The sequence below is a fragment of the Engystomops pustulosus genome, chromosome 6, assembly GCF_040894005.1.
Source record: "Engystomops pustulosus chromosome 6, aEngPut4.maternal, whole genome shotgun sequence".
NCBI classification, from domain to species: Eukaryota; Metazoa; Chordata; class Amphibia; order Anura; family Leptodactylidae; genus Engystomops; species Engystomops pustulosus.
This window is the reverse complement of record NC_092416.1, coordinates 80,952,139-80,965,657: the sequence shown is the minus strand read 5'-3', so window position 1 is coordinate 80,965,657 and position 13,519 is coordinate 80,952,139. Positions and strand designations below refer to the sequence as shown.

Here is a 13,519-nt window from a genome sequence, read left to right as displayed (position 1 = left end):
GTACATCTGTACACAATTTATTCTAGTTAGGTGATTTGTAAAGACAGTTAGTCACACAACGTGCACAACATGCCAGCTTTACTAAGAGGTTCCAGCCTGTCAGTAAATCCGACACAGCACTCAAATGAAAATTTACAGCAGGTCCTGGCCTTCAGGGCATGAAAAATCAGCACCAGAGGACAAGAAAAATACATATGCATGCAGGACTTTTAAAATTCCCAAAATTGTAAACATGTATTATGTTCTTTGCATTCCACAAATACGTGTTGCTCTCTTACATAAAAGTTTTAGAATTTATAGAATGAAGAAAGATACTTTTCCACCCACTCTAGAACTTCCGCTACTGTACAGTTACCTAAAATATGTTTCTACTTTATAAAAAGACTTTTATCTTGACTAGACAATCCCCTCCCTTTAACTCTCAATTACCTCCACAGATCCCCCTTACATCTCCGATACTAGAAACACGGGGGCATCAGTTGGTCAAAAGGGTACCCTGCGCTGCTCTGCCCTCGCCGTCCCACTGGCTGAATTCCACTGGTATAAGGAAGACACCAGGTAATGAAAATGATTTTCTTCCCATAACCAGTAATGAAAGATAATGCAAGAGTCGGGGCACTTGCATGTGATAATGCCAATTCAAGCGACTACACAGTTTGTCTGCAACATCATATTAGTACTACATTTCTAATGAGAAGCATTAACCAAAAATTAGTCATTTGAAATGTAAATGATGTCGTATAATTCCCGGAACATATGAACAATCTCGGATAACAGCAGCCGCATGGTCCATCAAATTAATTGTACATCAGATGTCTATGAGATTCGGTGCTCTAACCCTTATGCCAGCAAATAGAAGCAAAGCCTTCAAGCTCCAAAAAAGATAATACACAGTCCCTGGGTCACATACAGGATAGGGTACATTGGTTTGTTCTTAACTTGTTAATTCTTAATTTCTATTTAAGTCGGAACTATATATTTTATAATTGTCGATCCAGACAAAATTTTTTTTTGCCCCAGTGACAATTGGAGTTTCAAAATCTTTTGCTGTAATTGGACCAAGGATTAATAATAAAGCTTTATTACAGACACCTCACAGCTGATCATTGCAGTCTGGGACTATAGTAAAGCATCCAGAGGTCACAGTGGGCAGAGGGGTCTGTAACTAGGGGTCGTCTTTAAGTCGGGTGTCCTTAAATAGGGGACCGTCTGTAATGATTTACTAATGCAGATTTCTAATGATCAATTCATACAACCTAAACTCCTGATCCAAGGAGTCATTCAGGATAAGAGTCAAAGAAAATGCCATGAACACTTAGTAAATTGTGGGTGCCACCAATTTTGAGAATGTTCTCCATTGATTGAATGATCTCCAATATTTTCAGTGTTCCAGTAGATTTGAATGGAGTGGCTGCACATGCGTGGTTATTACTCCATTTGGCCAGGCCACGGAATGAGTCAGTGGACTACCGTTCTCAAGATATGCGCGGGTACCAGAGGGACCTTCATCCATCCAGTATTTATTACTGTTCATTTAAAAATACCTCGAAGAGACATTGTGCTGGTCACACAGCTTTGGAAAACATTTAGGATCCTCATATTTAGTTGAATGAGGCTACACTGAAATACCATGAACAATATTGTTTAACCTGTTTAATGTCTAGATTTAGTGTTTTAATTCAGCACTACACTTATGATGCCATGTCTCATCACTGCGCTGGTCATCATCTCCTCTTGTAATCTGCAATATACCTTACAGAGGAAGACAATCTATAAATAGAAAGCTTCTCGGTCTATATTTGGCATCAGGATTTAATTCACATTCTGCGTCCGCTGCTGAATCGTTTATTGGATATTTGCAGTATAACAGTATAATACATAGCATTTTAGTTCTTCTCAGACCAGGCAGTGGAACTTTACTATATATATGGATGGAAACTTGGAAGACATGATCATCAAGCACATGCGCTGCTCCTCCATTCATCATGAAATCTGAGATGAGCAGACTTATTTCTGCTTTACGGATCAGGCAGAAATACAGTAAATAGAGTAAATGTTGGGGATAAATTGTATTTATTTGTTTTCACTTAACGTCTTTTTTGTATTGCTTCTATGACTCTTGCAACACTCATAAAGATTGCATTCTGACTTCATCTGCAGGCATCTCCATACTCAGATCTGTTTCCCAGCAGTGCTAGCTGTGTTCCAAGTTGCTGTTACTTAGGGATACTATCTAGGTATAATTTGTCTGTACTTGTCCTAGATTATCCAACGGACTGGATGGGGTGAGGATCGAGAACAAAGACCACATGTCCATACTGACTTTTTTCAATGTATCAGAGAAGGACTATGGCAACTACACATGTGTGGCATCAAATAAATTGGGGAACAGCAATGCCAGTGTCATCTTGTACGGTGAGTCATGCAGGACTGAAGGGATCTAAATGTGCAACAGACTCATTTTGACCACAGTGTTTCTCCTGAAGGCTTTGATATATGCTCAGTATATAATGTATGAGAAAATATTTGAATCTGTGGCTCTCAGTCATAAATGAAAAGAAAACTATTGTCTTTGATTGAAAAAATCTACTGCATCTTGCCCTCTGGAGTCCAGGGTAGTCTGTGCCTTGTCAACTAGTCTAGTCTGTGTATAGTCCACTCAAGCACAGTCCAATCTGTTTCTAGTCCATAGTCCCCTGTGCCAGTCTATGTCTAGTCCACATTTGCCTGTGCCAGTCTGTGTCAAGTCCTCATGTACCCGTGCCAGTCTGTGTCTAGTTCACTGGAGCACAGTCCAGTCTGGGTATATCTCACTTCTACGCATATCAATCTGTGTGTTATTTGGATTGGACCCTGCTCACTTTGTTCCATGTTTTCAGGATGATACAAATGTGTCACTGAGATATTGAGAACATTTCTATTAATTCAGTCCACTGTATTCTCTTTTGTTAAGCATACCATTGCACCTTATCCATTTGCACTACCTGTTGCTGAGCAATGGTTTAACAAAAACAGGAAATAGTAATTGCTGCAAATTCGTATTTATTGCTCATGGTCTGCGGTACTGGCGCGGCATCGTGCAGCATGTGGACCTGGGTAGTAATGAATCTCAGTGAAGAACACTCTGCCTCTTCTCTGCAGGAGGAATTTATTTGCATGTCGGGTAGGAAGTGGAGAAGCAATTAGCTTTCCTTTAACACACATCAGTAAATACAATTACTGAGGAGACTCTGCCGCTCATTTCAATTACAACAACTTGTCGTCTTCTCCTATTCAAGGCCTGATGCTCTGTGTCACATCCCGTAAATGGATCCTTTTGCCCTCACTCTTACAATGAGGCTTTGTTCAGGTGTTTGTGTTTAGGGAGTTGACAAGTTCATTTTGTGTATTACTCTCTGTATAAAGTGAGAGCAAAAAACTAACTAAAAACTTTTCCCCAATAGGACCCGGAGCTGTGCAGAACAGGAGCAGCTCAGCCTCCACTACTCTGGCTGCCACATGCCTCTGGTGCTCCATTCTTTATTCTCTCACTGCGTTTTGATGACGCTGAGCGGCGCGGAGGTTGGGGCTGTGGAGGGACACCTGGAAGCTACAGACAATAGTCATCTTCTCCCACACAACTGGAGAGACTACTCCCAAACTTTGTGGGTGATGCTTTGACCCTTCCTCAATCTCCCTCGTGTTACTTTACAAATTGGAGAAGATCTCTATGGATCTCAATGAGTCTAGTGCTCAATCCGAGGAGCTGAAGCTGGTTTCTTGTGTTGGTGTCTTTGTAAATCCCTGTGTGAAGCTCTGCAGGCATGTTAAGATAAGAGAGGGTTCGGTGGGAGGATGAATAACTGAAAGACTGTGACCACCACTGTATCCAGGGAATGGGCTTTTCCCTCCACCTACATATGTGGGTCTAGGATAAATTCACTTTTATCTCTGGAATCTACAAGGAGGGACGCACAGGACATACAGAGCTGCTTTTCTGGACTGCAAGAAAAGAAATTAGACTCTGGCAAGAGGATTTAAGTAAGTGAGAATAAGCAGGTGAACTCTGGATGTGATGCTCACATGTAACAGACACGTCTCCGATAATGAGACTGACCACACAGTGCATAATCTGCCAGTGCACCCAACTATTCCAGTGCAAAACCCTTCCCCATCTAGTCCTTTCCCTGGCCCTCTCTATCTGTTAATAAGCCTTGGCCTCGCAATTCAACCTCGTACAGTAAGTCAGTCCAGTAGTATCTGCAGTGATTCAATACACATAAGAGTTATCTAATTTATTGTGAAGTGCAATAAAAAGTACACTCTGAACCTGGTGGATGGAGAAGACCCACTTCACCAGTCATACTCACACTCCTAAATATTGATGGTTATTGTATCAAGCACATACAGCGTTTATTAGGATCTTGTGTCAGGAGAGAGATTTATTATGTTTATGCATGATAAATGGAGAACTGGAGGTTACTGCTGGAGTTCCGCCTGTTGATTTACAGCAAACCTGTCCACCTTCTCTTTAGATTCCTCCATCCGCTTCTCAGTCCCACTGTTCAAGAACTGTAAGTAAAATTGTGTCCGATTAGTGGCAGAGCATTGTAGCTAGACATCATCTTGGTCACTGCATGGTCAGGGCAGCCACTGGGAGGTGGGTGCAGTGCTCTGTCACGGTTTAATGTCGTTGCAGCAATAGTTTGATTCTTTGGAGGAGCACGTTTGGTGTATTGTGAAGAAACTAAGTTTGGGATCTTTTCATTTGACTCTTTAAACCCTAGGAGGCTGGCGTGTTGAATCCGTGCTAGTCATTGCAGACACAGCCAGATCGCTGCATGTTACACAGCGTTTGTAAAACTTTTCTAGGCAAAGAAAGTCAGATGGTTGTAATCCTGTGATGTGTCAATAAAGTCTGATATTTGTATCTGCTTATCTCCTTCTTCATTCGGCCAAGTGGTAGTACAACAAATGTCTCCTGTCTCCTCTTGTATATGATGAGGCAAAGGATCCCAGTCTGAAAAACATATTTGCATAATTCTGAGAATACACACAATAACCCCAAATATAATCATAGCACGCTGCACAAGGATTTAGTGATATGAGTCAGATAACAGCTGGCCCTTTATCCCATGACTGGTGTGTACTGTGCCTTCTTTGTGTGGTGATTGGTGGCAGGAGAAGATGAACCAAACATATGGACTTGTAGATGATGTGTCCTGCATAATAAGCATGATGTTCTTGAGAAAATCCATGATCTAAAAAGAGAGAAATCTTCATTATTATTTATATACATAGACAATTTTGGAGCATTATGGGTGATACTCTTCCACATTTAAACCTAGTCAGAGGTTCCTTTACCAACAGTTACATTGATGCTAAAGTTGATTTTAGAATAAAGATTAATTTTAGAATCAAGATTCACTGTTGCAATCACCCACAAGTAATCCTCTCCTTGGCTCTGACATGCACAGCAAGAAGTGGAGAGGTGTCTCTATTGCCTCATTCCGCTCGTTGCTCATCAGTCCTAGAGGTAAGCAACTCACTACCAAGTGCGGGATGACTATGACTTCATATGTAGAAGGTAGACACCCACATGACTCAGGGGCCTGTGCTGGCAAGGAGCCAGGTATCTTTTCTCCACTTTATTTGTTGGCGATTGATGAAGTTGATTTTAGAAGAAAGATCCATTGGAGCAATGTGAATATTGGTCCAAGAACCTGTAATTAGCTTTTGATGTGAAAACCTGATGAATGATCCCTTCAAGACATGCCTGTCTGCCTCTGCAAAATCATTGCTTAATATCATGGCAAAAACCAAACTGACCCATGTATCCTTCTTTCCTATCTATGTAACCCTACTGCATTCTAAACGTGTTCTTCATACCGCATTCATACCAGGAGAGCATGACACATCAGGGCTGCGCCCCCCTTCCCCGCATTAATGATGGGACCTGATACTAAGAAAGGTGAGATGCCGGAGATAGACGTGATGGATGTGACATTTTCTGCCTCTGTTACACATAATCTCTCCCTGCGCCACATTACAGAGTGCTCCTCTAGATGAAAATTCATAAAATTTAGATTAAAAGATTGAATGAAGAAATTCTCTGGGAGGCATTTAACAAGATCATCTTCTCTTAATAAAACAGCTGATTTCTGAAGGAGATTTTTATTGCACTTATTAAATTAAACAAGACAAGAATCTATTTATTTCTGATCATGAGAGTACAGTCTGCCCTGGGGATCAGGTCACTGCACCTATTCTGATGTCTGAAGGTAACTACACCTTTGGATGCAAAATGATATAATGCAGGAGGCACATATAATCCAACCTGCACTCATAGAGGAGGCGTGCAGGGGACCGAGTTATGTCCTTAAGAATAGGAACACTCCTCATCCCACACATAAGGCTACCCAACAAACAAAAGAGAAAAACAGACCTCGGGAGCTATGAGTTCACAGCCACCTTACCTGCCTTGTGTATTAAGAGGGCAGAAGGCCTGACAGCTGGTACTGGGCATATGATGGGCACTGCAGGATACTACATGGATTACAGTGTGGAGATGACAGCATCATTTGTACACCAGTCCCATATAATATCAGGATTGATCTCCTATTTACATAATAAAAAACAGATTTACATAGATCAAGAATAATAACAGTAGTGCAACTGGACCCCACAGGCAAACAGCAAACCCACCAGAGGCTATAAATAGTTCTGCATCATGTAAGTATCAATTGAATTTTCAAGGGTAATTAAAAAAAACAATTTCCCTCCATTACCCCCTATCATTTAACCCATGGTTAATCGTAACAGTTACCATTTTTATTCCCCTGACTTAAATGGAACCTGTCATGACATTTTCACATATACATCTAGTGACAGGTTCCTATAGAACCCTATTAACGGACACCTTTCCTTTAGCTAAAAATTGTGTCCCTTACATCTCCATCAACTTTATGTTATATTACCTGGCATCAGAGTGAGCTCGACCTGCTCGGCCAGACCCTCTTGCAATGCCTCTTCTCAGCGTGTCACATCATCTAAGGTCCTGTAACATTTGCAGCGTCTATCCCTTGTATGTATCTGATCACATAGATGTTGCAGATGTAACAGGACCCTTGATGATGTCCCCCTAGTCACATGACACAAGTGCCCAATGATGTAACGGAACTCTCTCTCAGCAGAATACCATAGTACTTAGAGCTGTCACTCAGGAACAAGGAGGCTGGGCAATGCAAATAAATTTTAATGTGTATGACTCACATCAGGTGAGTTGCATATAAGTTTAAAAACTGATTTTTTTTTAACATTACATCCATGGAATAGAACCTGTTAGAGACAAGGGTAATGTTTTTTTAATCACAGTTTTTAATGAATTCTTTATTTTGGATGGGATAATTTGCATGACAGGTTCTCTTTAACTTCACTGAATCAATGGTGTTTTTTGGTCATTCATTGACAGTGGGAAAGCTCTACACTCATAACTCTCAGCCTAAAGTGAATTGACTGTTTCTACTACCAGGGCTTTGCCCCAAATTAGCTCTACCTGGCCTTGCTGTTTCAGTTGACCTCTGCTCTGTTGCTACAGTAGTTGTGGTTTCCTCTGATAAATATAACAGGATTATATATATATATATATATTAGATTATACTTCCATTTAAATTGTCTTTATGCTCTTGTTGTCCTTTTTTCCCTATTTTTCTTTAGCTCTTTTTCTTCGCTACCCCCTCTTCTTCTTCCACCTCTCCTTCTTTCGCTTTCCCTTCCTCACCCTTCCTCTTCCCTCACCAGAGATGGCACCTATACATTTTTGGCCTCTGAACGTCCAGGGCTTCAATGTCCCATAAAACTGTACCAGATGCATGATGAAAATGAAAGATCCATCTTCTCCTTCTTTTCCGTGCTAACCATATTCCTTCATTCTCTGACAGCTACTTTACTACTTGGGTTTATAGTTAAAGGGTGTCTCCATCGCCTTATCTTGCTTCCTCTCTCACAAAGTGCTGGACACCCGGATTGACCTGTTGGGACGCTTTATATTCCTCAAGTTTATGGTCTGGGATGAGCTTAACTGTTGTTAACTGGAATCTACCTTATCAGGACCAGTTTAGAGTATTACTAGATTCCTTCAGGCCCTAGCAGATTTCAATGTCAGTGGTCATTGTTGGGGGAAATTTCAACTTTACTTTGAATGCCACTTTGGACTCTTTTGGGAGGAGATGACTTCCCTCTGTTTAGTTGCAAAAACTTAAGTGCTTGCTCCACAGAGCAGCTTAACCCTCAGGGGCGCAGCTTAACCCTCAGGGGCGAGATTACTGGTATTTTTCCCCAGCACACCAGTCCGACAGAAGGATCAATCTTTTCACGCTCCGATGCGTTTAATGTTACACCTCAATACTCTTCCCTCTAGACCAGTGGTGGCGAACCTATGGCACGGGTGCCAGAGGTGGCACTCAGAACCATTTCTGTGGGCACCCAGGTTGTCACCCCAGGACAGAGTTCACCAGACAGTTGTAGCTTGGGCACTCGATCTGTGAAACATTTGCCATCACTGCTCTAGACCTTGGTCTTGTAGGTTGAATGATGGATGCAGTCTGTTTGTTGGCAATTTGCTCAGCCATTGAGTTATTTTCTTCAGACCAATCTTCTGATCAATGTTTGCCATTGATAAAGTGGGATTCAAAAGCTCCGTAACAGGGATATTTATAAGGTACGGTTCTCAACTTAAAAAGGAAAAGTCTCAAAAAATCCTAGCCCTACTGAATCACATCCATACCCATGAGCCATCTTAAGTAAAAATGTTGTATATTTTTGTACAAACACCAAGTTTGGCAAACGGGTGGCTAGGCTTTTTCATCCGAACACACAATGGTAGGGTTGTCTATGACCCTATATAAATAGATGACTCCTACAGATCCTAATACCAACACTTGTATAGTATCAAAGGCCAATGTGAAGTTTTGTTCCCTGAGGACAGTCATAATAAATTCATGTCCTTTATTAAAGGGGTATTCCCATGACAAGATTCTTAAATATACTCAGGATTACAAAATAACACATTCTCTAATTCACTGTTATTAACAAAAATACAGCATTTCACAGGTATAATTTCAACCTCTCTCTATTAGTCCTGGTGTAAACAATTTCTGTTGCTGCGGGATCTGACCGTTAAGCGTCGGGAAGACTTGTTGTTCTCCTGTCTGGTGCTGCACTACATACCTCTCCAGTCCCCACCTTAGCATTCCAAGACAAGCGCACACTGAGACTTCCTGCTGGCAAGCAGCAGCGTCTGGAGTGTAAAGCTACAGACAGATAGGCTCTTTATCCAAGGGAGGCACAGCAGATCTGACAGTTTATGTGGCTGAGATGTAGTATAGCTGAGAATGTTGTGTTATATGCATCTCATGGATCTCATCAACTCTCATCTCTGATCTGTCCCATCTCTCTTTCTATGTGTCAGATACTATTGAATCTTCAGAAGCTAACTGAATGTATATATAAAGCTGGACTCTGATAACCTAACCACATCTCACGCAGCACTAGATGGATCATAATGGGGCACATTTACTGTAGGAAGCTGCACTAAAAGTTATCTGCCTGTGTATAATGCTCAGGGCGCCAGATTCATTAAGAACATGCGCCAGAAATCATGAATCTGTCACTGTCCTGCTGTGGCCTGACAGAGTTCACCAACTTCTTTGTGCTGCACCTTTAACATAGGGCGTGCAACAGACTTTGCATGTTAAATCTGGCACACGGGCCGACTGAGCACTGAAACGCTCAAGTTAATTGAGGTCTGTAGAGAGGGTCTGTCCCCAGTCTTGACTAAAACCTTTAATGGGATTTCTGACTCTACCCCCTTTGCACATTAGTCTCTCAACACGTTTAAAACAGTCATCCCTAGACCAGGAAGAACTGGAAAAATATCCAAAACTCCAGTTGCAAATAGTAGGTAAAAAATATCAACATTTATTAAGCGAAAAAAACCTAAGTTTTAGACCTACAACTTGTAGCACAGTTGAGAAGGCAGCCTTCCTTCCTACATGTTTTGGAAACTTTAGTCCTTAGTCATGGTCCAAAAAGCTAAGCCTGGGAAAAACTCCTCACAATGCTCAAACTATTGTCTGATCAATCTGGACGTCAAGGTTTACAGAAAGTATTTAGCAATTCCCTTATTCGCCTTGAGAAAGTTGGATTTGTCCCAGGTAAGGAGGCCATGAACATCATCAACAAGACCCTTTTACTTCTAAGGCTCAATCAGCGGGCATCCCAATTTTGAGGTATATTGGTTAATACAGAGAAAGCCGGAAGCCAACTTTTTCTATTGCCTCAACCCTATTGTGACCTTCTCTAATAGGTGTCTCTCTGGTGGTTCTCTAAGCTTCTCCTTCCTGTCTCCCTTCCTTATTTTCTTTCTTGGAGTAGTTGGTTGAGGTTTCTGTGTCACTCTTTTACATTATTGTAATGCTTACCTGTAGGTCTCCCCAGTTCCTCCCTTTTTTCTTTTCTGCTCTCTATTTTTTTTTTACAAAAAGCTAAATTTCTTATTGTGGGGATCAGCAGGAACATGAATAGAATTCATAGGCCCAATACAAACACATTACATGGCCCCATTTTAATAGTAATTGATTTTGCTTGGTTGATTAGTTATCAACAATAAGGCCAGTATCACTAGTACTCCTGTCAGGGACCTGGCAACAGCACTAGTTTTATTGTGTTTTTGCCAACATAGATACAATTGAAAAGACACAAATACAATTGATGCCCTATGCAGGACTTATTTGTTACAATTTCAGTTTTGAAAATTTCCCCTTCCAATGAAATAAATATTTGATTACCTACAAACCAGCAAGAATTCTGTCTCTCTCAAACCAGTTTTTCTTTAGGAAGCTCCTCCTACTTTGCACTCATTACCTGTATTAATTGCACTTATTTGAACTTGATACCTGTATAAAAGACTCCTCTCCACACATTCAATTAATCCCACTCAACCTCTCCACCATTAACTAGACCATTGATGGCGAACCTTTTAGAGCCCGAGTGCCCAAACTTCAACCAAAAGCCACTTATTTATTGCAAAGTGCCATCACAGCAATTTAAGCAGTAATTTATTTCTCCTTGTTCTTTGACAACTTTCAATCGTTTAGCCTCCTAAAGACACCAACTACCTATCTACTGGGGGCATATGCTGACACTACCTGTCTACTGGGAGGTATTTGCTGTGGCTACCTATGTACAGGGAGCATGTGCTATGACTACCTATCTAACTTGGGCATGTGCTGTGACTACCTATCTACTGGGAGGTATTTGCTGCGGCTACCTATCTACTGGAAGCATGTGCTGTGGCTACCTATCTACCGGGGGGCATGTGATGTGACTACCTATCTACCGGGGGGCATGTGATGTGACTACCTATCTACCGGGGGGCATGTGATGTGACTACCTATCTACCGGGGGGCATGTGCTGTGGCTACCTATCTACCGGGGGGCATGTGCAGTGACTACCTACCTACTGGGGGGCATGTGCAGTGACTACCTATCTACTGGGGGCATGTGCTGTGGCTACCTACCTTCTGGGGGCATGTGCTGTGGCTACCTATCTACTGGGGGGCATGTGCTGTGGCTACCTATCTACTGGGGGCATGTGCTGTGACTACCTACATAGTGGGGGGTATGTGCTTTGACTTCCCATCTACTGGGGGGCATGTGCTGTGACTACCTATCTACTGGGGAGCTATGTGCTGTGGCTACCTTTCTCCCGAGGGCAGTAAAATATATGCAGTCATGATTAAAGGGGTATTCCCACCTGGGCATTTTAATTTATTAAATTCATTTGCCATATGTAAACATAGCTTCAATTGGATGTTATTAAAAAAAATGTTCCTGTCTGAAGATAATTTCTCATAAATGTAGTCATGTTGTCACTTAGAAACGAGATGGCTTCCTCGGATACGACCACCTCACATTTTGGCAGCAGTAGCCAGACATGGGCTATTGAGCCCTGTCTGACCAGCTGGGTGCAGCGTTCATTACCACAGGACGGCTATGGGACATGCAGCAACTCCCGGACATTTCATATACAAGAAACCTTTTGGTTTCTTTGTTAAATCTCTCCAGCAGAGGAGGCCGTATCCAGGGAGACAGTCTTGTTTCTAAGGGACCATATGACTACATTTATGAGAAATTATCTTCACACAGGTAAAAAAATTTTAATCACATCTAATTGAAGAAATGTTTAAGTATGGCACAATAATGAATCTGGATGTGAATGCCCAGACAAGAATACCCCTTTAAGGGCGGGCGTTCCACTTGAAGCGTGTTGACGTTTTGTGCTTCCATGATTTGCTGTCGGTGATTTTACCCAATAAAGATGCATGATGTCGGGAACTTGGCTGGACCGTGACCTTATTTTGTGGATATTACCAGCTATAGTAATTCCGTCCATTTCTTTTAAAGTATGGCACACGGCTGTATAAAATGCGATATCAGAGCAGTGCTCCGGGCTGTTATTTTAAAAGTCTTTGGGGCTCATTTACTACGGGTCGCGCTTGCTTTTGTCGGTCTGTTCGCCTTTTTTGGGGATTACACGGCTAGGACAGGTAGTTAACAAGGGTCTGCACTGGGATTTTGGTGCATGGAATCTGCTTTTGGCGCAATCTCGCTGACTTTCATTCGACACGGCACAAATCAGGGGGCGTGGCTGTAGGACAACCCAACTGATTCGGACTAAGCGCGGGATTTAAAATTCAAATTGTGTCGCAAGCCCAAGCACTTAGATACACCGCAAAAAAGAGGGTGAACTCCGGTGGACCTGAGCGGGGAAGTGACACATGCAGGATATCAGGCGCGCGATCTTAGTGAATAGCATCATAGTGCATTATTGTCAGACGATGCACTTTCGGTGAACTACAGCAACCGGCTAAGTAAATGTGGCCCAGCGTCTGTCCGTTTTATTTAAAGTGGTATTCCGGGAATATGAATCCCATGATGATATTAAAAAATAAATGTAACAAAACTCAATGTCATAAATCACAAAATGTAGCTTAAATAGTTTTGATTTTATGATTCACAACATTTTATGGCCTCTCAAAAGATCCCCAAGATCCTTTAGTTTTCAGTAACTCCTCCTCCTTCTTGTGCTCTGCTCCCAGTGATGATCTAATAGACTTTCTTATTCTGTTACCATAGTAATGATGTGTAACTGCTATCACCACAACACTGGCCATACAGGATGCACTGCAACCAACCGACTACAGCCAAACATGGTAGTGATCACATGACCTGCCCAGGCAGCTGGAGGACATGTGATGTGGACATGTGATCAGCGGCCATCTTCTGTCCTGTCTGGAGGAAATTAACTGACTGATTAAAGGGCCAGTAACATTTTAATTCTTCATCATAGTGTATGTCCACAGCATTTTTCTGCTAAGGGAAGCAAAATTTTAAATAACAACTACCATATTTTCTACCCAATAATTATGGGTCAAAGGTATCAGCAAAAGCATCCAATGAAATGTATATCAAAATTTAA

General features: G+C 41.8%; 1 protein-coding gene and 1 long non-coding RNA gene across 5 annotated transcripts in view; one reads left to right on the top strand and one right to left on the bottom strand.

The window, feature by feature from the left end:
* The window catches only part of LOC140135351 (opioid-binding protein/cell adhesion molecule homolog), a 289,772-nt gene extending 284,863 nt beyond the window's left edge, over nt 1–4,909 (top strand). For all 4 annotated transcript variants that reach the window (XM_072156743.1, XM_072156744.1, XM_072156745.1 and 1 more), the window contains 3 exons: nt 438–558; nt 2,264–2,415; nt 3,444–4,909. In XM_072156743.1, coding sequence (XP_072012844.1) covers nt 438–558; nt 2,264–2,415; nt 3,444–3,541 — 371 coding nt within the window. In that variant the 3' untranslated portion in view covers nt 3,542–4,909. The remainder of the gene's footprint in view (nt 1–437; nt 559–2,263; nt 2,416–3,443) is intronic.
* On the bottom strand, nt 3,989–8,374 carry LOC140135353 (uncharacterized). The gene is made up of 2 exons (XR_011856502.1): nt 6,957–8,374; nt 3,989–5,240 (listed from the first exon to the last, which is right to left on the bottom strand). It is a non-coding gene; the product is annotated as an uncharacterized lncRNA (long non-coding RNA).
* Between the last annotated feature and the right edge of the window lie 5,145 nt (nt 8,375–13,519).